Below are 27,973 nucleotides of genomic sequence, written 5' to 3' on the forward strand. Positions count from 1 at the left end.
GCAGGCTCTGATGCCTGTGGGTCACTGCAGCCTTCCCATAGTGCCCTTGCCGGTTCAGTGGAGGGCTGGGTGTGCTGTACGGAGGCAGGCGTGGACCAAATCTTGTTTGGGCTGTGCCTTCCAGGTGGCCCAGACGTCCAGAGCGCTGCACTGGGTCATGAAGGCCCTGAGGGACGGTGGCTTCGGCTCAGAGGAGGGCATCCCCGCCCCGGGTGAGTGTGCGGCCCTGCCAGCAGCTGGTACCTGCTTGAGTCTGGGGGTCTGTGGGGAGGAGACGCAGCAGGCTGGATTCTGGCGGGGGCTGGGGGTAGGCCGACTGAGCTGCTCCTGGGTCCCATGGGCCTGGGGGAGGGTAGACTGCCCCACAGAAGCAGGGGCCCTGCACAACCGAGCCCCTGACTGGACCTGATGGGGGGCTTTGAGAGGGGGCCTGCGCATCATGCTATACAGGAGGGGCTGCTCCAGGATGCGGCCAAGACCCAGACCGGGTGGCAGAAACTATAGTCCATGTGTCTTTTTTTTTATGTTTATTTATTTTTGAGAGAGAGAGAGAAAGAGAGAGAGAGGGAAGGGGTGAGCAGGGGGAGGGCCAGAGAGAGGGCCAGAGAATCCCAAGCAGGTTCCGCACTGTCAGCACAGAGCCTAACATGGGGCTTGATCCCACGAACTGTGAGATCGTGACCTGAGCCGAAGTCAGACACTCAACCGACTGAGCCACCCAGGTGCCCCCCCAAAGTCCATATTTCTAAGTTTGCAGCCAGCCAAGAAATGGGCAAGACTGGCCCTCTTGGGGTGGTGCTGACCCCGGAGGGGGCACATGTGCCCTCCCTAGCTGGATGGGCTTCTGTAAGGGCCGTGAGTCCAGCTAATTACCGAGAACTCTGGGGCAGCCACACAAGGAGTCAGGTGCTGGCTGGGGGGACACTGCCCGACCCCAGATCTCTGCCCCCCCAGGGCCGTAGTGGGGAGCCCCCCTTCGGGGCTGGTGGTGTTCAGTCTGGTCTCGGGGAGGCGGAGGTGGCCCAGTTCTGGGGAAAGAACCATCGAGGACGCCCCTGTCCTGTGGGCCAGGTGCCTGAGCCGGGGCCCGGCTTTGCCCACGGCTCCCTGTGGCTGTTCCCAGCACCCCAGAAGGCCTCAGAGGGGCAGGACCTCGAGCCGGACGGCAGACAGGAGGAGGAGGACGTGGGCGACACCCACCACGTGAACGCCCGGCACCTCCTGTACCCCAACTCCCACGTCACCCGTTTCCCCGTGCCCAACGAGAAGGTGCCCTGGGAGGTGAGTGCGGGTCCTGGTGCTCTCCCACCGGGCCAGAGGTGCCCCGTGTTCTGGACACGGCCAGGCGCCGGGTGGACAAGCCTGTGCAGTCCCACAGGGACGTGCTGGGCAGAGGGGGAAACTGAGTCACCAGGACCACACAGCTAGAGGTAGTGGAGCTGGGCGCCCAGTGGGCTGCTGACCCTACAGGGAGGTGACTGCCCCGTTACCTCCAGTGGCCTCACTCATCCCAGACCCCAGCATCCCCAAGGACTGGTCGCTGCCCCTTTCGTGAGTGCAGGTGAGGGATAGCATTGAGGAGGGAGGAAGAGGAAGGGCAACAGCATCTGTGTGCCCTCCCCGCCCCCACGGGCTTTCCCTCTGGCCTTTCTAGAACATTCCAGGCTGTTGCCTCCATTCCTTCTCCCCAGTCTCTGCCAGCTGGAGTCCCTCTGGAGTCCAGCCTAGACCCCTGCCCCATCCTGGGGGCTCCCCTGGACCACCAGTGCCGTCTCCAGCCCCCTCGGCTGGGTCCCTGGGGGTGGTACGCTCAGCCTGCCTGAGCTCAGAGCTACCCTGTGCACTTTGGGGTCTGTCTCGGGGTCCATGGCATGAGCGCTTTGAGGAAGAGGTGCTGCTGTCGGTCATCCTGGCCGCAAGGCCCTAGCCGTGGTCAGGGGTGCCAGTCTGAGGGCTGCGGGGGCCCTAGTCGTGGTCGGGGGTGCCAGTCTGAGGGCAGGTCTGGCGTCTTTGTGCAGACGGCGTTTCTCATCTACGACCCGCCCTTTTACACAGACGACAGGAAGGACAGGGGCTTGGTGGACCCCATGGGAAAGTGAGTGTGCACATCCTTGGCCTTGGGCAGGAGGGAGGGTGGGGGACCAGCAGGCGCTCCGGGGTGACGGCCAGAAGGAGCTCAGGGTGAGGGCCTGCCTCCTGCCTGGGAAGGGTGCCCTGTCCTCCCCAAGGGCTGGGACATTCTGGGTGAGGCACCTGGCTGGGGGCACCTGCCAGAGACACGGGGCTCTCTGACAGTCCTGGTCACTGCCCTCTCTTACGGGGACGTGGCCTCTCCGCTTTTCCCAGCGCCCTGGAGCCTCTGTCTGGGATCAGCTACAACGCCGTGGACGGACCCATAGACCGGCGGAGCTTCCACGGGGTCTACGTGGTTCAGGACGGGCTCCCTCTGTGAGTGCGGCCGCCCGCCATCCCGCGTCAGCCGGGCCTTTGTGGGGCCTGCTTCTGGGGTCAGCCGTCCTGTCCTGGCAAACTAGCCATCTTTCTGATGGAAGTGAACAAAATGCAGAAGAAAAGAGATGCTGATGTAAAACGCTGCCTTGCGCGATGAGACCCATCTCTGCGTCTCCCAGGACACTGGTGTGGAGCTGGGGAGGCGCACTTACCCCGGCTGGCCTTGGGGCTTGGCCCTCATCCCTGAGTGCCCTTGGTGACTTCCCGCCATCTGCACAGATTCTGACAAAGAGCAGGCTTGCCCTGAGAGGGAGGAGTTGAGGGGCCCGCGGGGTGCCGTCAGGGGACGGTGGTGTTTCCTACTTCTGTTCTCTGTGGGGACGGGCACCGTGTCCCATTGTACACTGAGTACATCCAATGTCAAGATGTTGAGTGACGGTGGTGTCACACCCAGCAGTCACTTGGTGAGCACCTCTGGGTGTCAGCCTGGGGTCCTTGGGGATAAAGGAACCTCCTCTGCCCAGGGTGCAGCACCAGGGGCCAGAGGAAGAGGAAGGCACCATGAGAATTAGGGGAGGGACCACAGACGGGGCCAGAGGTGGCTTGAGAGAGGGGGCGGGTGGGGCGGCCTCTCGGGAATGTCCTGGAACAGGAGTGGGTGTCTGTGTCAGGAGCCAGAGGTGGTATAAGGAGGTGGCGGGAGACGGCGGGGTGTGAACGCGGAGTCCCTGGTCCCAGTCGAGGTGGCAGGAGGCCGCGTGCGATGGGGCGGACACAGGTGGTGCCGTGGGAGAGAGCAGGCTGGAGAGTCACAGAGGGACCCACAGGCCCTGCCCCTGCATGTGTGAGGCCTTGGGATGCAGACGCGTGTCGTGTGGCGCAATGGGCTGGTCACACGGTCTCTAGGGGTCGGGATGGCCACATTAACACCTGTGCTGGACTTCTGCTCCCAAGGAGATCTCTTTCTTTTCCAACCAACTCCAAGGTGACCTGAATCTCTTGCCTCATCTCTTGGAGTCCCTAAAGGACAAGATTTGTCCCTAGGTGGACAGTCCTGGGTGGGGAGGCAGATTCGGCCAGGCTGGTGGAGGGGATCCTATCCCAGCCTCCACACACTGGCTCCTTCCCTGCCTCCCGCCGAGGAGAGCGGCCTGGGGTCTGAGAGCCCTGGGCCAGGGCAGGTCCAGGTAGAGTTGGCACACTGCCCCGTGAGTGGCCCCCGCCCACGGCCCCACCTGGTTCCGCCGGATGCAGGCAGCAATCTAAGCAGACCCGTCCTCCCCAGGAACCCCATGGGCCGCACAGGACTGCGTGGACGTGGAAGCCTCGGTTGCTTTGGACCCAACCACACGCTACAGCCTGTGATCACCCGGTGAGTGTGCCACTGAGGCACCCACGGGCCCCTCCCCATGTGCTCAGAGCTGAGGGGACAGATCGCACGTGGCACATGGTGCCAGGCTCATGGTGGGGCCTGGATAAGTGTAAGTGCACCCGAGATGCAGGGCAGGGGTGTCCCTGTCCCCTGGGAAAAGCCCAGGCCTGTCCCCACCCCTGGAAGCTGCCCTTGCTTCCTTGTGGGCCCCCCTCGGTTAGCGGCCTCTGGGAGGAGGGCAAAGCCATGGCCAGGGCCCAGGACCACAGACGAGATGAAAATACACATAATCCCGCCCAGCATTTCCAGAGTAAGGAGAGGAGCAGGTGGGGCCAGACCGTGTGCTTCTTTGAGGCTCGTGATAAAAAAATATTCTCAAGGGCCCGTCCACTCCAGTCCCTCTAGTGGTGTGGAGGCAGGAAAGACATCCTAATGGTCCCTGTCTCCGTTCTTCCCCTGGAGCCATGTTGGGAAAGGGGACAGGGTTGCCCCCGTCCGCCCCGTGTCCTCCTCAGTGGGGGGGGGGGGGAGGGGTGCTGACCGCAGAGTCCCTGTGAGCTGCCCCTTTTACAGGTGGAGGCGGAACCAGGATGGAGCCATCTGCAGGAAAAGCATAAAGAAAATGCTCGAAGTGCTGGTCGTAAAGCACTCTCTCTCAGAACACTGGGCCTTGCCAGGGGTAAGCCATGCAAGCTGTCTGTCCAGAGCGTCTGTCCCTCCATCCATCCCACCCAACGACGGAACACCTGCTCCTACAGTCCCCGCCCTGGGCAGTTCTGGACTCTGTCCCTGGTGCTGAAGGACAAACCAATACTTGACTTTTTAGGAGGGATTCTCCCTGGTGTCTACTCATTTTGCTGTAGTGAAAACGGGTTCAGATACTCTCTGGTGTGAGCACTGTGTCCCGAGCACCAGGCTCAGCACTGCGGCTGCGTCAGGGGCTAGGCTGCGTGTCCTCGAGGAGCTCATGGCCTTGGAGGCAAATATGGCTCCCCATGCAGGTGTCTCAGGCAGGCACCTGCCTCTTGGTGTGCGGCCCTGAGCTGAGCCCTAAGGACAGGACAGGGGCCAGGGCTGGGAGGAGGGGGCATATGGCCCCTCAGCTCTGGAGTGGCAACTGGTTGCAGGGCTGAAGGCCAGAATGCATCCGGGGCCTTGTGGGAATCAACATAACTGGGCTGCAGAAGGCCCTGGGCTGGGCCCCCCAGGTGTTACTCCCAGATCAGTCTGCCTGCCCCGACTCCCACCCATGTTCTGGGGGTCCTGGCAAGAGGACCATGTTCCCTGACAGGCTCTGGGTCGGTGCACAGCATCTGGGCTGCAGCCCCATTTGGGAGCCTCTCCTCTGAGCCTGCTTCTGGGAAGTAGTGATTTACCCCAACTTGGCACCTACCGTGGCCCAGTGGCCGCTCTCCTGGGGCAGCCTGTTGGTGAGCATGTGTGGGGCGGTGGTTCCACTGGGTCCCCAGGCTGCAACAAGGATTCTGGACAGCTCCAGCCCTGCAGCCACGATCCCCTGTGCTCCCCAGCTGAAGGAGCACCACTCTGAACCAGGTGTCGGGCCGGCCCCTCTCCCCTGGGAGAGAGTCTCTAGCACGATTCAGCCTTCCTCTTGGGCACTTTGGCCTCTCCGGGTGGGACACTGGCCCAGTCCCTGGTGGCATCTTCCAAGCAGTGCACCTATAGCCCCGACCCTGCATGGGTCCCCCCACCACTGCAGCTTTTGGGAGGCACAGGCGTCTCAGGGGACAAAGCGGATGGATGTGATGTGGACCTCGAGAGACGTTAATAACAAACAGGGTTTCTCGGAGGGGTGGAGGCCGGGCAGTGCAGGTGCAGGGCCCATGTCCCTGGGGTGGGTGGCGTCGGGAGGGGCTGGGAGCTCAGCCTGGGGGAGCAGAGGTGAGAGACAGCATGTAGGGGAATGCAAGCAAATAGTTAAAACGTGCCCTTCTGCTGGTGGCCAGGGCGCTGGAGGGCAGGGCACGTGTTGCTTTATGGGCGCCCACACGTACTCCCCAAACATTGTGCCTCTGGTCTGACGCACCCCTGCTCCGCACAGGCTGACGTGGGCAGTGCACTCTGGACAATGTCGTTCCAGCCCTGAGACAGCCAAGCGGCCCGACAGTCATCTGCCTGTGGCTCCAGGGGGCTGGCCTGCTGCCCACTCTGGGCAGATGGCCAGTGGAGGTGGGTCTCCAAACAGCCTTCAGACCTGCCCCTGCCTCCTCTCTGCCCAGGGCTCCCGGGAACCAGGAGAGATACTGCCCCGGAAGCTGAAGCAGGTCCTCCGTAGAGAGTTCTGGTCTTCCTTCCAGAACTTGCTGACGCAGGGCACAGAGGTAAGGTGGCCTCTCTGCTGCGGTCCCATCTGTGTGCCCCGGCCCCCTACGGTGTGCTGGTGGGGAGGGCTGCAGGGTGAGCCGGATGGGACACTGGGGACCCTGCTCCCGCCCCAGGAAGGAGCTGGGACCAGGAGGCGTGGCCCTGGCTCTGTTCCCTGGGCACCTGCCTTCCCTCCCTGACCTTCTTCTCTCCAGGTCAGGGGGGGCAAGCCGCCTCCTCCGCCACACACACTCTTGCCCTGGAGCACGTGGGTGCACGGGGACCGCAGTGTCTGAGTCTCCCAGGCCAGAGGGGGCATTAGGCCAGAGCCCGGCTCCCCAAGGCCTGGACGGGGGTGGGGGCGGGGGGCCTGTATTCTCCACCGTCTTTTCTTAGTTACGAAAGCGGTACGTTACACGTTTGGTGTAACACACGCACCTTCACACTCACCCACAGGAGCCCCGCTCCAGACTTTGTTTACTTCTTTACACGCCTGCCGCGGGCTCTGTTGCCAGTTTTCTCTCTGCGCTCGAACGCCCATACACTCTTAATAAAAACGGGGCCACACAGCACACGCTTCTCTGTAACTTGCTTCTTCACTTAATTTGCAATGCTCATATTTACAAATTTGCCTCTTCTTTTCCATGGTCGCATAATGATTTGTGTCATGATTTCTTGAACGTCCTCTCGGTGGACCCAGAGTTGGTACTGGTCCTGTGTCTCTCCTATCTTAGGATGAAACAGGCAATCGCTGATATTTAGGGTGTTGTCCTGTGAACCTGGTCATTTCATAAGGGCTGTCCTGTGCAGTGCCCCAGGGAATAGCACCGCCTCTTTGTAGAAAAGAATTAAGTAGTTTATTTATGGAGGTGAAACATAACATAAAATTAACCATTTTAGAGTGAACAGGTCAGTGGCATTTAGGGCATTGGCCATGTTGTGCCACCATCACCTCCCACCTGTTCCAGAACATTCCATCCCCCATGAGCAGTCATTGCCTTTCCCCCCACCGTTCCCTGGCACCCACTGACCTGCGTTCTGTTCTGCGTCCCGGCCTGTTCAGGACACTGGCTGTGAGTGGAATCACACAGGACGCACGCCGGCTTTGGCGTCCGGCTTCTTTCACTTAGTACAGTGTTTGTGACGTCCGCCATCCCGTTTTCATCCTCCCGAGGACAGTCGAGGCGGGTGTGGATGCCGAGCCAGAGACCAGGAGGGAGCTGAGGGAGGCGCGGACCCCGCGGTGGGTCGGGCACGCGGGAGGTGGCGTTGGTGAGCAGGCGGCACGGGGCAGGGAGAGAGCCCGGCGGGGCCCCGGGAGCAGTGGATGGCTGTGCTCAGTGTCCCTGCGCCGGGACGGAGCGCAGGACATGCATGGGGCCCCTTCCTCGGGGAGGAAGCCGGGGCGGACCGGCTCACCCCTGCGCTGCCTCCCAGGTATACAGAGGGTACGTGGACGACCCGAGAAACACGGACAACGCCTGGATTGAGACCGTGGCCATCAGCATCCACTTCTCAGACCAGAGCGACATGGACCTGAAGAGGCTGAACTCTGTATGGGCCTGGGCCGCAGGCTCCCGGTTGTGGGGGGGGGGGGGGGGAGATGCAGGCGAGTGAGCTCTGAGGGTCACTCGGGGCCTCCAGGAGGGGTCTGCCTGGCCTCCCAGGGGGCCGGAGCTGGCCACGACCAGAGAGCGGGGGCTGCAGAGAGCAGAGGGCTCCGAGAGGCACTGGGAGAGGCGAGAGGGCACCAGCAGGTGGCTGGATGGGGACCCTCGGACGGGACTCCCTGGGGGAGGCTGGTTCCCACGCCTTCATGGGGATAATGTCTCCACATTTATATCAGTCCCACCGTCCCTAATCCAGACTGGATTTAAAGGACAGAACACCTGAGATGAAGGCCACCTGCTCTTTTCTCGTCAAGGACTTTCAGAGCTTGGCGGGAATTGCCCGTCATGCCTGAAGTAGCTGTTCTTTCTCCCCTTTGATAGAAGAATACAGGGAGGCAGCCCTAGGCAGAGACCGGGGGCGCGTGTCACCCCCCGCCACTGGGCCCTTCTGAGCCCAGCCGCAGCTCTGGGGTGTGGGGCAGAGGTGGGGCCGGCTCAGGAGGGAGTCAGGACCTACGTTTGCCCTTGCAGCACCTGCATGCCTGTGACCCCGGGATGTCCGTCCGATGGCAGGTCGTGGACAGGCGCATCCCGCTGTATGCCAACCACAAGACCATCCTCCAGAAGGTGGCCACTCTGTATGGGGCTTTCTACTGACCCGTGGACTCTGGCCGGGCCCCGATGCCCGGGGCGGGTGAGGCGGGGCTACCCACAGCCCCCTTGGAAGCTCGGCTGCCAGGGACTCAGGCCGAGGCCGGCCACCCAAGGCACGGGCCGCCCTGGGCCTCGGATGGGCAAGGGGCTGCTGCTGGGACACCTCGCGGTGTGGTCTGGGAATCTGCTGCTTCTCACAGCCACCTCGAGTCACTGAGCAGACGAGCCTGTGAATTGGAGGGCGTCAGGGCGCCCTGGGAGGAGAGCCGAGGCAGGGCACGGGCCGGCTCTGGTCACACGGCCATTCCTCACGGCTGGCGTGGCTCCTGGGATCCCGCCAGCCATGGCTGCCCCTGGCGGCCTCAGCCCTCAGCCCAACTGACTCCCTCCTGGTCACGTCGTGAGCAGCTCGCCCACCACCAGATGTGCATTGGCCCAAGGCCCGCATTTCCTGCACAGTTGGGACTGTGGCCTTGTCCTGGAGCCCACACCCCAGAGGTGGCACCCACCGTGACTTCACTCGGACCCTCACCTGCCCTGGGGTGGGGCCCCGTGGGAGCCTCAGTTCACGGCCCTGGCCTCTCAGGGCTGAGCCCCTTTGAGGGTCAAGAGCCAGGCGAGCACACGCCTTTTCTGGGGGTCAAAGTGTGTCTGCCTCTGTGCTGTCCTGGGGATCCGGGCAGGGGCTCTCCACGCACAGCACTCCCTGTGAGCCCAGGGCGGGGCAGGCGGTGGGCCTAGATGGTGGGGGGGCCGCTCTGCTCAGTGTCCATGACTCTCAAGCCATCAGCATAAACCGCCAGCAGTCATCAGGGCCAGGATATCGTAAAACCCAACATTAAATCTGTTGCCTGTACCAGCCCGGCCAGCCTCTCTGTGTTCCCTACAGACAAAGTTACAGACATGGGCAGTGGTCAGGGGGCTGTGTCTGGGCCACTGAGACCTCTTCCGGCCCGCGGCCCAGCTGCCTGTGGCCCGAGGGCGTCTCCTGTGGCCATCTCCCCCCGGGTTCCTCCCCTTGGACACCCTGCAGGCTCCTCGGGCCCAGGCCGGTCCACCCCCACCGGCCCCCCGTTTTTCATTCTCCTGGACCCGCCTCCAGCATGGCCCCCGGTGCCCAGGCTGGGACTTGGCAAGGCCACGCCCTGTCCGTGGCTGCCCACGCCCAGGTGTGGGGGGGCCTTGGTTTTTTTATCTAGACTCCCAACTAGCATCCGACTGGCAGCACCGAATAAAAACATTTTAGAATGGAAAGACTCAGAAAATGTGTCGCTCGTGCATCCTTTCTGAAGGATCTTCTTTGTTTTTATTTTATTGTTTACTTATTTATTTATGAATATAATTTATTGCCACGTTAGCTAACATACGGTGCATGCAGTGTGCTCTTGGCTTCAGGGGTAGATTTCTGTGGTTCATCACTTACATACCACACCCAGTGCTCAGCCCAGCAAGTGCCCTCCTCGGTGCCCGTCACCCATTTGCCCCTCCTCCCAGCTCAAACCGTCAGTTTGTTCTCCGTATTTGAGTCTCTTACGGTTTGCCGCCCTCTCTGTTTGAAGCTATGTTTACCCTTCCCCTCCCCCATGGTCTTCTGTGAAGTTTCTCAAGTTCCACATATGAGTGAAAAGATATGGTATCTGTCCTTCTCCGACTGACTTATTTCACTCAGCATAATACCTTCCAGTTCCGTCCACATTCTTGCAAACGGCAGGATTTCATTCTTCCTCGTTGCCAAGTAGTATTCCATTGTATGCATAAACCACATTTTTACCCATTTGGCAGACCATGGAGATTTGGGCTCTTTCCATAATTTGGCTATTGTTGAAAGTGCTGCAGTAAACATTGGGGTACATGTGCCCCTGTGCCTCAGCACTCCTGTATCCCTTGGGTCAATTCCTAGCAGTGCTATTGCTGGGTCATAGGGTCGTTCTATCTTTAATGTTTTGAGGAACCTCCACACTGTTTTCCAGAGCGGCTGCACGAGTTTGCATTCCCACCAGCAGCGCAAGAGGGTTGCCCTTTAAAAGAACTTCTCTAAGACGGATTCCAGAAAAGCGAACCGCGGACTCAGCTGGGCTGCTGTAACAAAATTCCACAGATGGGGCGGCTTAAACAACGGACTTGTTTCCAGTCCTGGAGGCTGGAGGTCTGAGACCCAGGGGCCATCACCCATCTCTGGTGAGAGCTCCCCTCCTGGCTTGGGGACAGCTGTCTCTCGCCGTGTGCCTTGCCTGTCCTCAAGTGTGTGCACGGAGAGGGAGCCAGTGCTCCGGTGTCTCCTCTCAGAAGGACTCTAATCCTATGACGTCAGGGCTCTACTCTTAAGGCCTCATTTAACCTTAATTACTATATTAGAGGCCCCACCTCCAAATACAGCCACAAGGGGAGATAGGGCTCCAGCATATGAATTTGGGAGTGGGGCGGACACAATAACACACACACATACACACACACACACACACACACGTGTGCACAGGTGCACAGCCCAAGCTCTGTGTAAGCAAAGAGACCATTAAGATGTATGGCTGCGTCTTAGACCTGTTGAGGCACAGCGTAAAAAGAAAATTTAACAAGCGCTCAGCACTGAAACCCCCGGTGGGGTCACTGGCAGCTGGCGGTGTAGGGCAATCCCAGCGCGTGGGTGTCCTCTTGCCTAGGACGACGGGGGCGGGCTGGCCAGCCACACTGCCGCACGGACGGCGGTGGCTCCCGGACGCGGGCAGCAAGCTGGGCTGTTGCGGGGCGAGCGGCCGCTGGCGGGACAGACACACACAAATCACTGTGAACCCCCAGTGGGGTCAAGTGGAACGACAAAATCGGGGAAAAACAGGAACCAACGGAGGATGGTCACTGTGCAATAGAACGAGAGGAGACACTCAAAACGCCTCAGCGATTAGGACACGTGTGAATCGGGTTTTCATACTGGGATAAAAAACAACCCGACTCGTTCTTTTTTGTGGAGCCTCGGACACGGTGGGCTGCCGGAAACTCTTTGAACGGAAACCTCGTACCTTTTTTGAGAAACGAATGGCCGCAGACGCTGGATGGACTTGGGGGAGAATGGAGGGGTGATGTGGTCTGGGTCACAAGTGGCCGTGACAGGCAAGGCTTCCAGTGAAGGGGGGTGTCTTGACCCACGGCCGCGTCCGCCTGCTGCTGAGCAGGGGGATTCCTGCTACCGACCCGGGAGGATGGGGGGAGAAAGCGCGACTCTGCTCGGGGTGCGTCGCGGATGCCAATCTCCGTGCTCTCCACTTGGTCCTTGTGGGACAGGGGAGAAGGATATTGCCGGCCTCACTGACCCACGGACTCCGAACTAGCGGGATCCGCGAGCTTTATCAGTCTCTCGAAGGAAGAGGCCGTCCGCCAGCACGTTGTGAGAACGCCCCTAAACAGAGAGGGTGAGAAACCTCGGGCCAAAGCGCCCGGGGTCTTGTTCCTCCGCGTGTCCTCCAGCAGGGACGTCGGCGCACTGCTCGGAAGGATCAGGACGCTAAGAAGACTAAGCAGGAGCTGCAGAGTACGTCAGACTCGTGGGCAGCCGCTTGAAGGGGGCCAGGGGCAGATCGCCAAGAGACGGAGGCCGAAGAACAAGAAATAAATAGGGTGATGCCTTATCAAACCACCTTAATTAATTTTTTTCATTCACAGCGAAACAGATCAACTGGGAGACACTCGGGTCGGAGAAAAGGGAGCATGGTCAGTCTGATGGTGCATAAAATATGCAAGAGACACCTTCAAGTTGAGAGGCCGGGCCACCCTGTGACAGTGGTAGAGACGGGCAGGGAGGGCTTCTTCCGTGGGGGGTGGGTAGCTCAGGAAAGGATTCTGAGCAGAACGTATCTACTGCATTTTCTGGGAGGCATGGAGCAGCTTGGAAATAAAGGACTTGGACTGTTAAAAAAAAAATAATAACCCGACTCATTTCTATTGTTTTCTATGTATTTTTCTGTATCACCTGAGACAGAGAGACTCAGAAGAGCTGGCAGAGTGGAGAAGTCATCTGGGCAAACGCTCTCAGAGAGAATGGTTGGGGAGACAGCGCTAAGCCGACCGCCAACCCCGGTCTGGGCCTTCTCGAAGGAGCACACACGGGTCCTGGGTTAGAGAAAGGCATCCATCCACGGAGAAGGCATCGCTGTCAGGAGCCGTTACCCACCCAACACCCTCGCTTTTTAAATATGTAAAGCAAACTTGATAGAAATTCAAGGGGAAATTGGCAAATTCACAGTAATATTTGAGATACTTCCTCAGGAATCAAGAAATCAAAGAGGAAGAGGAAAATAGGGCAGAATGTGAATAACACAATGAAGACCGAAGTCACTCTGTGTGGTGTGTGTGTGTGCACATATACATTCATACATGTTATGTATTTATATATATAATGTATATATTAAGCATATATACATTATGTACAACTTATACGTAAGTTTGTCGACACATAAATTATATAAATGATGTACAACGTATTTACATACATAATAAATATATATTTATGTCTGTATAATAACTTAAGTGTAACATGCATACAGGGGCGCCTGGGTGGTTTAGTCGGTTGAGCGTCCGACTTCAGCTCAGGTCGTGATCCTACAGCTTGTGGGTTTGAGCCCCGTGTCGGGCTCTGGGCTGACAGCTCGGAGCCCGGAGCCTGCTTCGGATTCTGGGTCTCCCTGTCTCTCTGCCTCTCCCCTGCTCGTGCTCTGTGTCTCTCTGTCTCAAAAATAAATAAATCATTAAAAACAATTTTTAGCATGCATACACACGTGCCACATACATAAGCATACACTGCTTATATATGTGTGCGTATATGGCTCTGTACCCCCCACCCCAACAGCAGCAGCAAGAGGCCCAGAGGAGACACACGGTTCTCAGACACACACAGGACATTCACAAAAACCAGGCGTGCTCTATATACACCACTGAGCAGATCTCAGCAACTTTGCCAAGGCGGCTCTGGGACGGGGCCACACGCTCCACACTCTTAGAACAGTCACATTAGAACAAAAACATACAGCAGAAGGGACAGAAAGTACGTCCAGTGGTTCCAGGAGCCTGTGCTTGGGATGTTGAGTGACCGGTCCCCTGACCAGCTCGGAGGGCAAGGAGGTGGCGTCCAGGGCAGGGCACCGCCGGATGATGTGTCCCTCTGGTCTCCGTTCTCCCTGGGGGGCTTCTGTCCTCACTCTGAAGCTGCCTGTTTCCTGGGTGGGAGCACCGGTGGGGAACGGCCGTGCCTCTCGGGAGAGCAGGCGCTGTCCCTGCGACTCTGCACAGCGCTCGGTCTCTGGGCCACCCCCACCTGCTCGGGGAGGGGCCAGTGAGGACCCGGAGCTGGGCATTGGCCAGGGAACCCAAGGGGGCCACCATGCCCTGCGAGGACGTGCCCTTCCACACCCTCCTCCCCGCCTGAGACCCGCACCGTTAGTCATGAGCAGACCAACGCAAGACAGCAAGGATGTTCGTGTCCCAACCTGCCGGCTGTGGCTGGAGAGTCTCGAAGGGAAGGTTTCTAACCTTAGCTGCACTTGGAAGACTGAGAGTGAATTATCTAGGGTTATAACTTAAGAAACTCAAGAAACGGCTACAACATAAATTCAGGGGCCAACGAAGTCAGGGTTTACGGAGGAGGAAAAAATAAAGCAATGGTGTGATGAATACATTAAAAAAATCGGTTCTTGGAAAAGACAGTCCAGACAAAGCAGACAAAATGTGGCAATCCATCCACCGGCCGGGCTCTCGGAGGGCCGCTGGCCCCCTGGCCCTGCCTGTTCGGGTCCCCCACCAGCAGCCCGCAGCCCTCTCCATTGGTGCTGCCGCAGCCCCTCCTGTGAGCCAGCTGGGGTTCTGTCTGGGCGTCCCCTGGCTGGGCCAGGGCAGGAGCTGGGGCCCCCTGGGGCGGCGTGGAGGCCGAGGTGGAGAAGGCTGAGCCTGGGCCAGCAAGGGGGTCGTGACAGCAGAGCGGCACTCTGGCCTCACCGAGCTGTTTCACTCCTTGGCCTGGTTTCGTCCTGGCTCCCGAGGCTGCCATGAGCTCGGCCCTTCCGTGCTGGTCCCTGGAGAGATGCTCTCAGACTCGCCCAGCAAAACCACCTTCCTGATGGGGAAGCAATTAGCCGGCTGGCGCAGCTGCCTGGCATCCCTGGGGACAGGAAGCCTGGACTCTGGGTGGATAAATGGGTGAGCTAATCAGCCCTGAGCCCAATTACAGTCGGAAGGGCAGCTACAGAGGGCGGTCCACGTGGCCAGCATAGCATTAGAAGGTTTCTGGTGTTTTGAGAGCACAGGCTGGTGGTCTGGAGTGGACGGAGAGCCAGACTCTCTCAGGGCTCTGTGGCCCGGGCCTGGCTGGCAGCCAGAGCCTCCTGTAAGGGCAGCCTGCGAGCAGGAAGACCGCTCACCACACGGCCTTACACGAGCGCCTTGAATCCATCCATCTGTCTGTCCACTGATGCAGAACCACTGACACCTGTGACCATCCCTGAAGCGCAAACCTGGGCGGCACGTTACTATTTTCTGTTATCGAGGCAGAATACGCTTCGTCATCTGGGCAAATCTTAACTATGAGCACCCGATGTGTTTTTACTTATGGTAACAATCAGCACTGAGCTCCAGATCCAGATCATGCAGCCCAGGAGCCCCCCCCCCCTCCCCCCGCCCCACCCCATCCCTACTAGAACGTTCCCTAAGCAGAACCACACAGCTTGAGTTCACAGTGTCGGGACTCTCCCACTCTGCTTAATGTCTGTGGATCCCCCTGCATCGGCACTGTACTTTTTGGTAGTAACCCCGTTTAATTTGCTTAATTTAAACATGAAGGTATTCCTTAACTTGGGGCTCCCTTCCAGCCTCTCTTTGATTTGCCATATGCTAACATGCTGTCAGCTTCAAGCCTCTTTAATCTTTAAAGATTTTAATCTCTTTAAAAGAGAGCTGGCTGCTCAAAGCAGAAATAATCCTGTGTTGTGGGGTTCCTACACATGAGGACATATATGCCGTGTCAGCAACGCAGCACCCACTGCACGTGACGTGGCCAAACGTGGCCCGAGGGACCACCGTGGTAAGCAGCGACAGCTGGACGTGACACCCTGAGCAGCCACTGAAGTAACGTGGCAGAGAGTTACAGCTGGGGTCAACTCAGGACGGAAGACGCAGTCATAACACTCACTGCCAACAGAGGCAGGGGGAGAGGAGAAGGGAGCAGAGCAGAGGAAGACAGGCTAGAGCCCGAGCGCCGAGTGTGGGTTCTCACAGCCAGGACACCACCTCCGGGAAACGCTGTGGCCTGATTCTGTTCTGCCCTCCCCCGCGTCCCTGTCCGGCCCAGGACCCGCATGGCAGTTAGCTCTTCTTACTCTGTGGTCTGCTCCGGTCTGTGACAGTGACCCAGTCTTTTCCTCCTGTCTTTTATGAAGTTCACAGACCAGTCACCTTGTAACATGTCTTTCAGTTTGGGTGTGTCTGAAGTGTTCTCACCAGTGCGGTGAGATTATGCATTTTTGGCGAGAACGTCACAGAAGCGATGTTGTGTGTTTCTGGGTCCACCACATCAAGGGCTGAGTGACGCCGGCTTGTCTTATTACCGATGATGTTAACCTTGGTCACATAGGTAGGGTGGCTTCTGCCAGGCTTCTCTACCGTAGAACCATTATTTTTCCCTCTGTAGTTAACAAATGTAGTGAGAAAGACGCTTTGGTGCTATAGAAACCCCAAAGGAAGCGGGACAATGGAAGCAGACCCCTGTGCTGACCTAATCGCAAGGAGGCCATGGTGACTGTGCTGGTGCCAGACAAAACCGAGGTCAAGGCAAAAAATCTCGGGGTGAAGAGGGCTATTTCATAATGATAAAGGGTCAATTAGTAATAAATACATATTAATCTGAATATAGGGCTTCAAATGCAGGAAACAAAAGCTGGTAGAACTGACGGAAAGCAGACAAATCTACAGTCACAGAGACATCAACGCCCCTCTCTCAGTAATTAATAAAGCAAATAGAAAATCAGCAACAATGTAGAATACTAGATTCACACTATCAGCAGACTTGACCTCATCGACACTTCTAGAACATTCCACTGAGCCACCATAGAACACATTTAAATACACATATAACGATTATTAACACAGCCCACTTTTGGGGCCATAAATGAACCCCAACAAATTTAAAAGGACCCAAAGGATACAGAGTGCGCTCTCTGATGATGGATTTCGATGAATAATCAAAACCAGAAAGATCTCCAGAAAATCCCCAAATAGCTGGAAACAAAGTAAAACACTTCTAAGTCCATGAGTCAAAAAAGGAATCAAAAGGTAAATTAGAAAGTGTTTCAAACTTAGGGAATTTCATTACAAAATCCTGAGATGTAGCTAAAGCAGGACTTGGAGGAAAATTTATAGCACTAAAATGCCTGTACTAGAGAAGAAGAAAAGTCTCAAACCAGTGAGCTCAACTTTCACTGTAAGAAACAAACAAACAAACAAAATTGAAGAGAAAATTAAACCCGATGTAAGCAAAAGATCAGAATGGATGTCAATTGGGAAAGAAAAAAGAAAAAAAAAAAAGAAATCAATGCAACTAAAAATGGGTTCTTTGAAAATGTCAATAAAATTGATATACTTCTCTCCTGACTGACTGATGAGTAAAAGAAAAGAAAGCTGATGCAAACTACCCGTATCAGGAATGGATTGACATCACTTCATACTCTGTATTGAAAAGATAACTAGGGAGCATTATGAGTAGCTTTATGCTGATCAATTAATTCAGACGAAACAATTCCTCGAGAGAGATGAAGTACCAACATTCGGTCAAGGAAAAAAAAATAACCTCAGCAGCTCTATCTCTATTAAATAATTCAACAGCATACAAAAATGGTGATATATCATAGTCAAGTGGGGTTTATTCCAAGGGCATAAGGTTAACTTAACACTTAACACTTGAAAATCTGTTAATATAATCTTCCATATAAACATACCAATTTTAAAAGAAGGTTCTCAATGGGTGAAGAAAAGACATTTATTTGACAACATCCAAAATGCTTCCTGATAAAAACGCTCAGCAAACTAGAAATAGAAGGTATCAACCTTAAAAATAGCCAGTTATTTTACTGGCAAAATGAGTTTATTCAGGAAGCGCAGAGGAATTGCGATTTGGAACACGGCAAACTACAGTGAGCCACATGCAAGTCCGAAGAGACAAAGGGAAGGTCAGCTTTTATTAGGTTGCAGGAGGAACTTGGGGAGGGTTGTGTTGAACAGGAGTTTATTGGAGGAGAACAAGAGTTCGAGGTTGTGACATTTCCTGATTGGCAGGAAGTGGTGGTTAGTGTGTTGTTGCCGGGGCAGGGAGGGATCTTCCTTCCTTTTCTTAAAAGGAGATTAAATTCCTATCAGAAAAATGTCCTCCCTCACAAGATAATTCTTATCTTCCTTCTTCCTGCTGGTGATGCAGGCTTCAAGGAGTGATAAATGTGTGACAGTACCCCTTTGGTACTTCCTGACTCCATTTTCAAGAGGTTTCCTCTATTTTCACAAAGGAAACTTCCCCTAACTGATATGAACATCTTCAAAAGATCTACCACCAACGTTATTCCTAACAGACTGACTGCTTTCCCCCTAAGATCAGGATGGACAAGGATATCTGCTCTCAGCTCTCCTATTCAGTACTGAACTAGAGGCTCTAGCCAAAGCAATTAGGCACAGATTGAAGTAAAAGGCACGCAGACTGGAAAGAAAGAATACTCTTTTTATTTACAGATAACATGATTGTATATGTAGAAAATCCTAAGATATGTATGAAAAAGTTAATGGAACTAATAAGTGATTTTAGCAAAGTCAAGTTTGGTATACAAAAATCACTTTTATTTCTGTATACTATCATTTAACAAACAGAAATTAGAATAAAGATACCATTTACAATAACATAAAACTATCAGAAATAAGTATGACAAGAGATGTGCAAGATACGTAAACCAAAAACTACAAAACACAACTGAAAGAAACAAAAGCAGTTCTAAATAAATGAGAAGATATACCATGTTCATGGACTGAAAGACTCAATATTGTCAAGATATTAATTCTCTCAAACTGATCTATGGATTCAGTGGAATCCCAAACAAAACGCCATAGGTTTTTTTGGTGGAAGTTGGTAAGTTGGTTCTAAAATTCATGAGGGAGTGCAAAAGATCTAGATGACCAAAAGAATATGAAGGGACAAAGCTGGGAGATTTACACTACCTGATTCAAGAATCATTATAAAGGGGCACCTGGGTGGCTCAGTTGGTTAAGCGTCCAACTTCATGTGTTTGAGCCCAGCATTGGGCTCTGTGCTGACAGCTTGGAGTCTGGAGCCTGCTTTGGATTATGTGTCTAACCTGTCTCTCTGCCCCTCCCCTGCTTGTGTCCTGTCTCTATCTCTCTCAAAAATAAACATTAAAAAAAAAGAACTGTTATAAAGCCACAGCAATAAAGACAGCTTGGACAATTGGCATAAAGATAGGCAAACAGACCAATGGAACGCAGAGAGCACAAAAGGAGACTCACACACATCTAGGACCACTGATATTCAACAGAGGGTCACAGGCACCTCAGCTGAGAAGGGACGGTTACTTCAACAAACAGCCCTGGAAACTGAATATCCACACGCAGAAAAAAACAGACTTGAATTACATCTCACGCCATGTACCCAAACTAACTCAAGATGGATAAGAGACATACGTGGGCATATACAGCATGGCACATTCATATTACGTGCTCCTACAAAGGAATAACCATCGACTGCTGCAGTACCAGGAGTGCAGAGAGAAATGAGCTAGACTCCGCCTATACAAGTTCCAGCAAGCGCGAGCTCATGGACTGGGCTCAGCAGGTACTTGCCCGGGGAGGGGGCTGGAGGGAAAGGGGAAACTCTGGGCTATTTATTGCATTATTCGTGGTGATGGCTTCACGCGTGCATGCAGGTGTCAAACACAGCGAATGCAAATACGTGTGTCATTACACCACAATAAAGATGCTTTTGAAACCCTGGAGAGGGCTCTGATCCAGCTTAAACGCTAGACCCCACCCCCACATTCCCTCGCCAGGACCTGAGAGGGTGGGGGCTGGGGCAGGACCCAGCCGGGCGGAGACCCAACCTCACTAACCAGCCTCGGGGGCCGCGGGCAGCGGACCTGCGGGAAAAACCACCGGTTTTTCGGTCTCCGCCCGACACCCACCGCCCCCAACCTCAGAGCCGGGCGGCAGGGCAGGGACTGGGTCTGCGGCCCTACGGCCCGCCCTCAGCCCCGCCCACAGCCTCCGAGACCCCGCCCCACCTCCGGTCTAACGGTGCCACCTCCCCCCAACAGACCCCAGACTCCGCCCAGGCCCCGCCCCTGTCCCACAGGCCCCTCTTTGCCCTGGCCCCACCCCTCTGCAGACTCCGTCCGAGCCCCGCTCCGCCCCTCCTCCGCCTCAATCCCCGCCCCGTCCCAGATTCTGCCTTAAGGCCCGCCCCGCCCCACCACGGCCTCAGACCCCGCCCCAGACCCCACCTCACGATGCATCACAGCCCCGCCCCAAACCCGCCCCATCCAAGACTCCGCCCAGGCCCCGCCCCATTGCTCCTCACAGCCCCGCCCCCTCGCCGCACCCAGGCCCCGCCCCACCTCTCCTTACAGCCCCGCCTCCAGCCCCGCCCTATCCCCGGCTCCACGCCTTCCTGCCCTTGCAGCTCCGCCCCCACCGCAGGCCTCGCCCACAGGCCCCACCCCGTCTCGCCCTTGCAGCCCCGCCCCCAGGCCCTGCCCCTCGTCCTCAGGCCCCGCCCCCGCCCGAGGCCCCGCCTCGCGGAGCCGCAGGCAGAGCCGCGCGCGTCCCGAGCGGCCGCAGAGGTGGGCGCAGGCCCGGGGTCGCCTCCGCACCCGGGTGTGGCTCGGGTCGGACTCGAGCGGCCGGGAGCGTCGCGCAGAACGGTGTCCGGAGGCGGCCGCGCAGGTAAAGCCCCCGCCCCGGGGGTGGCGGGGGTGGCGGGGGTCGCGGGGTCCGAGCCCCGCCCGCCAGGCCCGGCGCGCGGCGCCGCCACTCCACGCCCCAGCGCGGCCGCGCGCCCGGGGCTTGGCTTTTCTGTTCTCGGTTTCCTTCTTTCTCTAACACAACTGAAATAAAAAGGCGCCGCCCCCGCTGCCGCGTGCTCCGTCCTGTCGGGGCTGACAAAGAGGACCTTTAGCTCTTACTACACTTCCCCGAGGGCTGTCAGAGGGAGCGCCGCCAGTCGGTGGCTCATCCGGCCGCGCTGCATTACGGTTTCTTAAGAGAACCCTGCAGCCCGGTCCTCTCGGTTTCCAGCCTTGAGCAGCTGGGGGGCGGTGGACCCTCGCCCGGCCGGGCAAGCCCCTGGTCCCCTAGGTGTGCAGTGGGTGTGTCCAGGGTTCCTGGACCCAGCCAGCGGTCGGCACGACCTGTCCTTGCTCTTCTGGGTGGCGTTGGGAATCCCTGGAAATAAGTTACAGAGACCCCCGCTGGTCAGATGCTTCAGTGTGCCCGTGACATGCCCCCCCAAAGTCAGAGTGCTCCGGGGTTCCCTGCTGGAGCACGGTCACTGATGCTGCTCGCTGCTCTCTTTTAGAACTGACAGAACCCCGCTTTTCCTGGCACGCGAGGAACGAGAGTTCACGTGTGTGTCCGATGGTCGCTTGCGCAGCGGCGGCCGGGGGAGTGGGGAAAGACGCAGCTCTGCAGCACCGAGTGAGCGGACGCTGTCGTGTGTCCCCAGGCGTGGTCAGCATGGGCCCCGTGGGCAAGCAGAGCCCCTCAGCCCCACCGGGCCCCACGGGAGGGTCTTGCCTCCTCCTCCTCTTCTGCCTGCGCTTGGGCGCTTCCTGCCCACAGGGCTGCCAGTGCCCTGACCACGCCGGGGCCGTGGCCGTCCACTGCAGCGCGAGGGGCCTGCAGGAGATCCCCAAGGACATCCCTGCCGACGCCGTGCTCCTGAAGCTGGATGCCAACAAGATCGCCCACGTCCCCAACGGGGCCTTCCAGCACCTGAACCAGCTGAGAGAGCTGGACTTGTCCCAGAACGCCATCGAGACCATCGGCCCCGCTGCCTTCTCGGGCCTGGCCGGGGGCCTGCGGCTGCTGGACCTGTCTCATAACCGCATCCGCAGGATTCCCAAGGATGCCCTGGGCAAGCTCAGCGCCAAGATCCGCCTGTCCCACAACCCCCTGCACTGCGAGTGTGCGCTGCAGGAGGCGCTGTGGGAGCTGAAGCTGGACCCCGAGTCGGTGGACGAGATCGCCTGCCACACGGCCGTGCGGGACGAGTACGTGGGCAAGCCGCTCATCCAGGCGCTCGACTCTGGTGTCAGCTTCTGCAGCACCCACCACAAGACCACCGACGTGGCCATGCTGGTCACCATGTTCGGCTGGTTCGCCATGGTGATCACCTACGTCGTGTACTACGTGCGCCAGAACCAGGAGGACGCCAGGAAGCACCTGGAGTACCTGAAGTCCCTGCCCAGCGCCCCCGCGTCCAAGGACCCCGTCGGCCCCGCGCCCTAGTGCCCGCTGGCCGGAGCAGCGCGCTGCCCGCCTGTCCCCCAGCGCTTTTGGAGAGGATGGTGACTGACTCCTGCTTGCAAGACCCCTGAGCGGCGGGTCCCCACAGCCCTTCTGTGCAGCACCCCGCCCTTCCAGAACCCTCTCTCGTGTTGTGTTTTAGTCACCGCGCCGCCTTTCAAGTCCAACGTGTTACCGTCGGGCCCGCTTGACGGGCCAGGAAACCAAAGCTTGGAGAAACGGCATCGCCTGCCACGACACAGTTGGGAAACGACCCAGTCGGGACTTAACACCAGGCCGCCTGTCGTGACGTTCCACGTCCCTTGCACTCAGCTGGCCGCTTCCCCGTGGCGTCCGTAGGGTGTGAACAGCGTTCAGAGAAGAATGGACTCGCGCCCGGGAGCGTGAGGTCAGCCCGCAGAGGGCGGGGCGCGGACTGGTCTGTTGGAGGCAGAGTCCTACACCGCAGAACTGGGTTGCCTTGCCCCCGAGTAGCGGTTCCTGAGCACATCCGACCGCAGAACTCTTTCCAGAGCAGAGTAGTAGAGACCAGGTTTTTCTCGAGAGGTAAGTGAAAAAGCGTAGTTCAAACTAACCTTTGAACAGCTTTGTTTATTCTCAGAATGTTTGTTAAGAGTAACGTTCGTACTGAAATTTCACTCCGGGGAGAGGGGGAAAAATCGTAAAAATCAAAACCCGAGAAAACCACGGACAGCAACCCAAAAAAGGTCCAGAGTGGATCGTCAAGGAGGGCAGTGTCCGCAGCCAGACCGGTGCGTCCCTGCCCTCGGTCCCGCCACTGTCCGAGCCTGGTTTGGGGGAAGGCCCGTCATCCTGGGTCGAATCCGTGCCTTGCTTTTCTACTCACTGATGCCCGAAGCAGGTCCTTCTCCAGGACAGGAGGACTGAGATTTGGTGTCTCAAGGCCAGTCAACGGGATGCTACCTTTCTCCAGCAACAGGAAGTCTGTCCCTTCCTCTCTCTGTCTCTCTGCCTCTGTCTCCACCTTTGCCACCAGGAATCTCAGAGCTAATTCCTGTACAACTTTATGTTCGGGGCAGACATTACCTCTACCTGTGTAACTGTGATCTGTCTTCCCAGTTTTATTTTTTGATGTCTTTTGTATGAGTATTTATTTTTAAATTGCTTCAAATATTTGGGGGGGGAGACAAAATTGGGACACATTGCTCATGAACTTGAGGTATAAAGGGTACAAGTTTCACCGAGCAGATGCTTGGAAAGGATTAAAATAGAGGGTGGTCTGTACTCGGAAAGCGTCACATGATCTGACATGGGACACGAACACGGGATCCTGTCTGAGTGTTGATTCAGAGATTCAGATTCCCTGGCTGAGACCCAAAAGGCTCGTCCAAACAAGGTCATGATTTTTTCAGTTATGGTGCATTAAAAAGAAACAGCTGTCAGCTTCCAAATACCCTCCAGCACCCAAACCCCCCACTTCCCTGCCCCCTGTCCAGATCAGGTGTGCAGGGATGGGGGGCAGGGCCCAGGGCCGCCTCCCGCAGCCCGACACTCCCAGGGACGAAGGTAGGTGCTGCTGCTGGCTGACCAGCAGGGCAGGGGCCCCACCCGCCCAGGGTGCATGTGGTGGGGAGAAGGGGGCCGCCACCCAAGAAGCTCACCACCTGTGGGTTTGCCCGATGGAGGTGACCCGCTACAGGTGCGGGGGCGGCGTGCCGGGGTCCTGTGGGTACGCCTCCATGCTGTGAGGGAGGCCTTGGCTTTGTGGGGGGCCTGTCCCCTGCCAGGGAACTCGACATTTCCTCTTACGCCAGAATGAGCCCAGAGAGCCTGGATTCCACCCAAATGTGGCTCTTCAGGGAGTGCGCGGGGCGTGGGGGCTCCTTCCCTCCTTGCCCTTGTTGAGGACCCTGGACACACCAGAAGGTCCTCTCCCTCGTACCCTGAGCCAGAGTCCGGCTGCCAGGCCTTCCTGGCCTTTCTGGGACCTCGCCCTTCAGGGGGTGTCCCAGAGCGCACGCCTCCCTCCAAGGAAGACCACCGGGTCCCTAAACTCCGGGACCATGAAGCTCCTTCCTGCTCATGCGCTCCCCCCCCTGGTCCCCGGGAGCCCTCTGCCCTCCCGGGCTGCAATCATCATCTCCCCTCTTTCCCCTCCCCTTGAGGGACCCCTTAAAGACACCCTGCCAGGCCCACCCCCCTCCTCACTGCCACGTGTGAGTGCGTCCCACTGGACGCCCCCAAGGGCCCCACGGCTGAGCGGCCCCAGCCCTGCACCGGTGGGCATTTACTTCCATCTTAAATCTGCCGGGGCGGGGCAGGGTCCAGCTGGCCTCCCAGGGAGAATCCGTGGTGACAGTGTCAGGTACGCGACAAAGGGGGTGTCTTGGCTGGCCAGTCTCAGGGGTAGTGGGGTCACAGCCTTGTGGAACGTGGGTGGCCCTTGGCTCTCACTGTGATCCCCAAACAAGGGACCTTCAAAGCTCTTCATGCACATACGCATTCCAGTCTGTGAAGCCCGTTTACCGTGGGAGGTAACACGTCACAAGGTCTGGGGGTCAGGGCAGGGTGACTCCAGGGCTCCCTATGGGGCAGGAGGTTGGAGCAGCCACCCTAGCTCAGGGTGGTGACAGGGCCTCCCTTCCTTCCCATGGGGGTTGGTGGAAGGGGTCTGGCTTCTAGGGAGGCCTGAGGGCCAGAGGGGTGACGAGGGGCTGTGAGAGGCTCATGGAACCCTTCGGGGAGCCTGGTCTCCCTGCCCAGCTGCTCTGGTTGGGCTGGGGGAGGCTTCCTGCTCCCTTGGTCCCCAGCCTCACCGTGGATGTGCCTCGTGGAGCCCAGAGTCCCACCCCCAACCTGACCCTAGGAGGGGACGCCTGATAACTCGTGGCCTCCTGGTGCCCCAGCCTGCCTCCACTTTGGGCTTTGGGGTCACTCCCTTGGGTGGCCCAGTGGTGGGGATGGGCCATCTGGACACTCGGGGGCCGTCCCTGGTGGGTGGGCTCCTGGGCAGAAGACCCCTGTGTGGAGGGCGCTCCCAGCTGGGCTCCATGGGGAGGACAGGACGTGCACCGCCAGGGTTCCTGCATGGCTGGGACTGGGGGCTCCTCTTGTAGACTCTGTTCTAAAGCCCTGGAACCAGGAGCCGCCTCCCGCCATGGTGCCCTAAGTCCCCAGGTTGGCCTGCAGTAAGGGTGGATGATGGTTTTAAATTGGACACGCGATTGGGTAAACCCAGGTGTATTTTCCTCTTTTTTTAAAAATTTTTAAAAATGTTCTTTATTTATTTTTGAGAGAGAAGACAGAGTGCAAGTAGGGGAGGGGCAGAGACAGAGGGGGACGCAGAATCCAAAGTAGGCTCCCAGCACGGAGCCCGACGCGGGGCTGGAACCCACGAACCGTGAGATCAAGACCTGAGCCGAAGCCGGACGCTCAGCTGACCGAGCCCCCCGGGCGCCCCTCGGGTGTGCTTTTCTTAATGGAAGGTGGCTGCGGGCAGCAGGGGAGGGGAGTCAGGCGGTTGAGAGCAGGGGCTGCACAGCACAGCGCTTCTGGCTCCGCTCTGTGGCGGTTTGGATTCCGCACGCCGTCTAAGGAGCGTGCATGCGGACGCTCCAGTGCGGGGCTGCAGGGGGTCGGCTCCTCCCAGAGGGTCAGCAGAACGCTGGGGCATCAGCCAAGTCGAGGCTGGGGTGCGAGGGCATCTGAGCGGTGGAGCTGGGTCCCGGTCACGAGCACCGGAGACAGCTCGGTGGGCGCTGTGCGCCGGCCTCAGCCCTGCCGACTTTCCTGCACCTGCTCCCCGGGCTCCCTTGCCGCGGGTTCTCGACAGATGCATTTACAGGAGGCGTTGATCCTGGACTGAGTTACCTGGGGAGAAGCCAGGGCTGCTTTGGCAGACTGTGGCAGAGATGGAATGTTCTGGATTTGTGGCAGCTCCCGGCAAACGCAGGAGCCTGGCATGGTTTCTGTAGTCCTCTTTCCCGGAAGCTGGGTCCAAAGTCTCACTGCCCTCCCCGCTGCCTCTGACCTCTCAATAAACCCCTTTGTGCTTACGTTGGCTGGAGTGGATTCTGTTATCTGCGTCTCTGACCCACTCGACCCAGACCTGCCCCCCGTTCCTCCTTGCTGCAGACCTTGCCAGTACTGAAGTTTCCGGACCCAGCACACCTGAGAGCCCACAGCGTGGCAGAGGGGTGCAGCGGGTGCGGGAGCCAGCTCATACAGGCTCCAACCGGCTCACGACGGCCAATAGTTAAGTTGCAGGGCATCTTGTGAGCCAGTCGACATCATCATGGCAGCTTGAGGTTGACCACGGGGAGAGTCTGTACCCTAGGCGATTGATGGCACCACAACCAGGCTCCGCTCTCCCGCTCCAGGAGATTGTTAGCCATGTGGGAGCGAACCGCTGCTGGGGACAGGGCGGTGGGGGCAGGAGGCTGGCGGGAGGGTCACCGAGATCACCGTAACCCGCAGTAAACGCACCTGCTGGGCACGAGTTCCTGTGATCTCAGTGTGCGCTTTCTTCCCAAGCTCAGGACCAGAGTCAGGAGGGTGCAGGGCCCTGCGGCAAGTGGGCGGGGAGGCCTGCAACAGCCCCAGGCCCCAGGTGGGACGGCCTGCTCTCAAGCCAGCCTTGGTGAACTCCCCCCCCCCCCCCCCCCCCCCCCCGCCGGGGCCTGGCCGCTGTGGGGAATATTTCCATTTTCAGACGAGAAGCCGAGACTCTGAGGTCTGGAGGGGAGAGATGCCCAACTTGGGAGGCAGCTGTGTGGGGCTGGGCTGGGCAGGAATCTGGGCCTTCTGATGCCCAGGCCTGGAAGTTCTCACTCTGGGAAGGATGGGCCCGAGGGCTGTCAGAGAGCAGAGGCGGGCCTCGGTTTCACCCCAGGTCGAAGCAGGAGGGGAGCCAGGAGGAGCAGAGCCCATCCACGGCCCGGCCCGGCAAGGCCAGGAGTGCGGGGTCTGCCTCTGTCACCCTGGCACCGACACTGACCTGGAGGGAGCGGGCGAGGGGCCGGGTGCCAGGTCGGGCACCTAGCGCCTGCTGGGTACCTGTGCGACGGAGGTGGGGAGACCGCGTCCCAGAGCGAGAGGCCCACTGGGCTGAGCTCTCCTGACCCTGTTGGAGACGCTGGGCCTGCGAAGGGAGGGAGAAACAGCCTGGCGGGGGTGGGGGGGGTGTTCCGTGTGGCCGCAGGCAGTGGCAGGGGGCGGGGACATTAGATGACTTCCCTGAGGTCCTGCAGGCTGGTGAATGCCCGGCTGGTTGTGGACGGCAGACAGACGTCGGGGCAGACAGACGTCGGACCGTCTCTGAAACCTCAGCAGCCGGCAGAGGCTTCTGAGCAGTTGAGGTGTGGCAAAAATCCCGGAGTGGGAAAAGTGCGTTTGTGTGGAGGTGTGGGGACTGTGTGTCCGCCCAGCTGGTGACTGTGGCAGGTGTGGCTCCAGAACGGAGTCCGCAGCCCGTAGGTCACCTGTGGAAAGCCTCTTACCTCGTGAAGCCCACCCGGCCGCCAGCTCCCAGCCAGCCCGAGGAGGCCGGGGCCAATGAGGGTGCTCACCGAGACCCTGCCCCTCCCCTCCTCACCCTGTCCCTCCCCACAGGCTTCCGGAAGGGCAGGGAGATTCCTTCCAAAGGGAGGAGGCCCCCGGGACATCCCTGAACAGCGGCCACCTCGGTGCTGGACTCCCCCGAGGGCCGGCTGTCGGAGCCCACGCACAGGGCGAGCCCCCCGGGCTCCCCGCACCGCTGCCCGGCCCCCACCGTGCCCTCCATCCACACGGGTGAGCTGGCCGTGGCCCCCTTGGATGGGCACATGCTGTCCTGCCCTCCAGGGCCCTCAGCACTCCTGCTGTCTCACATCTGCCAGCACCCCCTCTGCGCCCACTCCTGGGCACCACCAGGGTGGGCCTCGCTCGGCCGGAGGGCTGGGTCCTGCCGTCTCCCGGGGTTGGTGGTGCTGACATGCCTTGCGTGTGGTCAGCCGGGGCCAGGCCCCCCCACCCCGCCCCAGCCTCCCCTGCTCTCTGGTGTCTCCAGAGCTGCTCG

General features: G+C 58.3%; 2 protein-coding genes and 1 non-coding gene across 21 annotated transcripts in view; all 3 read left to right on the forward strand.

Moving 5' to 3' along the window:
* The window catches only part of TRPM2 (transient receptor potential cation channel subfamily M member 2), a 55,128-nt gene extending 45,462 nt beyond the window's left edge, over positions 1 to 9,666 (forward strand). For 10 of the 19 annotated variants that reach the window (XM_058732181.1, XM_058732183.1, XM_058732184.1 and 7 more), the window contains 9 exons: positions 125 to 212; positions 1,124 to 1,281; positions 2,019 to 2,095; positions 2,347 to 2,448; positions 3,737 to 3,823; positions 4,397 to 4,502; positions 6,064 to 6,165; positions 7,586 to 7,702; positions 8,290 to 9,666. In XM_058732181.1, coding sequence (XP_058588164.1) covers positions 125 to 212; positions 1,124 to 1,281; positions 2,019 to 2,095; positions 2,347 to 2,448; positions 3,737 to 3,823; positions 4,397 to 4,502; positions 6,064 to 6,165; positions 7,586 to 7,702; positions 8,290 to 8,415 — 963 coding nt within the window. In that variant the 3' untranslated portion in view covers positions 8,416 to 9,666. Of the gene's footprint in view, positions 1 to 124; positions 213 to 1,071; positions 1,282 to 2,018; positions 2,096 to 2,346; positions 2,449 to 3,736; positions 3,827 to 4,396; positions 4,503 to 6,063; positions 6,166 to 7,322; positions 7,392 to 7,585; positions 7,703 to 8,289 lie in introns of those variants that run through there. The other 9 variants (XM_058732198.1, XM_058732186.1, XM_058732185.1 and 6 more) reach the window with 9 other exon arrangements.
* On the forward strand, positions 4,456 to 4,532 carry LOC131513314 (Z6 small nucleolar RNA). The gene has a single exon (XR_009262531.1). It is a non-coding gene; the product is annotated as a Z6 small nucleolar RNA (small nucleolar RNA).
* Positions 9,667 to 20,215: 10,549 nt separating the features above from the next.
* Positions 20,216 to 25,973, forward strand: LRRC3 (leucine rich repeat containing 3). Its single transcript, XM_058732202.1, has 2 exons — positions 20,216 to 20,376; positions 21,008 to 25,973. The coding sequence occupies exon 2, from the start codon at positions 21,067 to 21,069 to the stop codon at positions 21,937 to 21,939; it is 873 nt and encodes a 290-aa protein (XP_058588185.1). The 5' UTR covers positions 20,216 to 20,376; positions 21,008 to 21,066; the 3' UTR covers positions 21,940 to 25,973.
* Positions 25,974 to 27,973: the final 2,000 nt, after the last annotated feature.

Source organism: Neofelis nebulosa, chromosome 5 (assembly GCF_028018385.1).
Source record: "Neofelis nebulosa isolate mNeoNeb1 chromosome 5, mNeoNeb1.pri, whole genome shotgun sequence".
Taxonomy (NCBI): Eukaryota; Metazoa; Chordata; class Mammalia; order Carnivora; family Felidae; genus Neofelis; species Neofelis nebulosa.

Bases quoted from the DNA above. Each gene is read 5' to 3' on its own strand.
- LRRC3 (XM_058732202.1), top strand. From the start codon at position 21,067: ATGGTCGCTTGCGCAGCGGCGGCCGGGGGAGTGGGGAAAGACGCAGCT.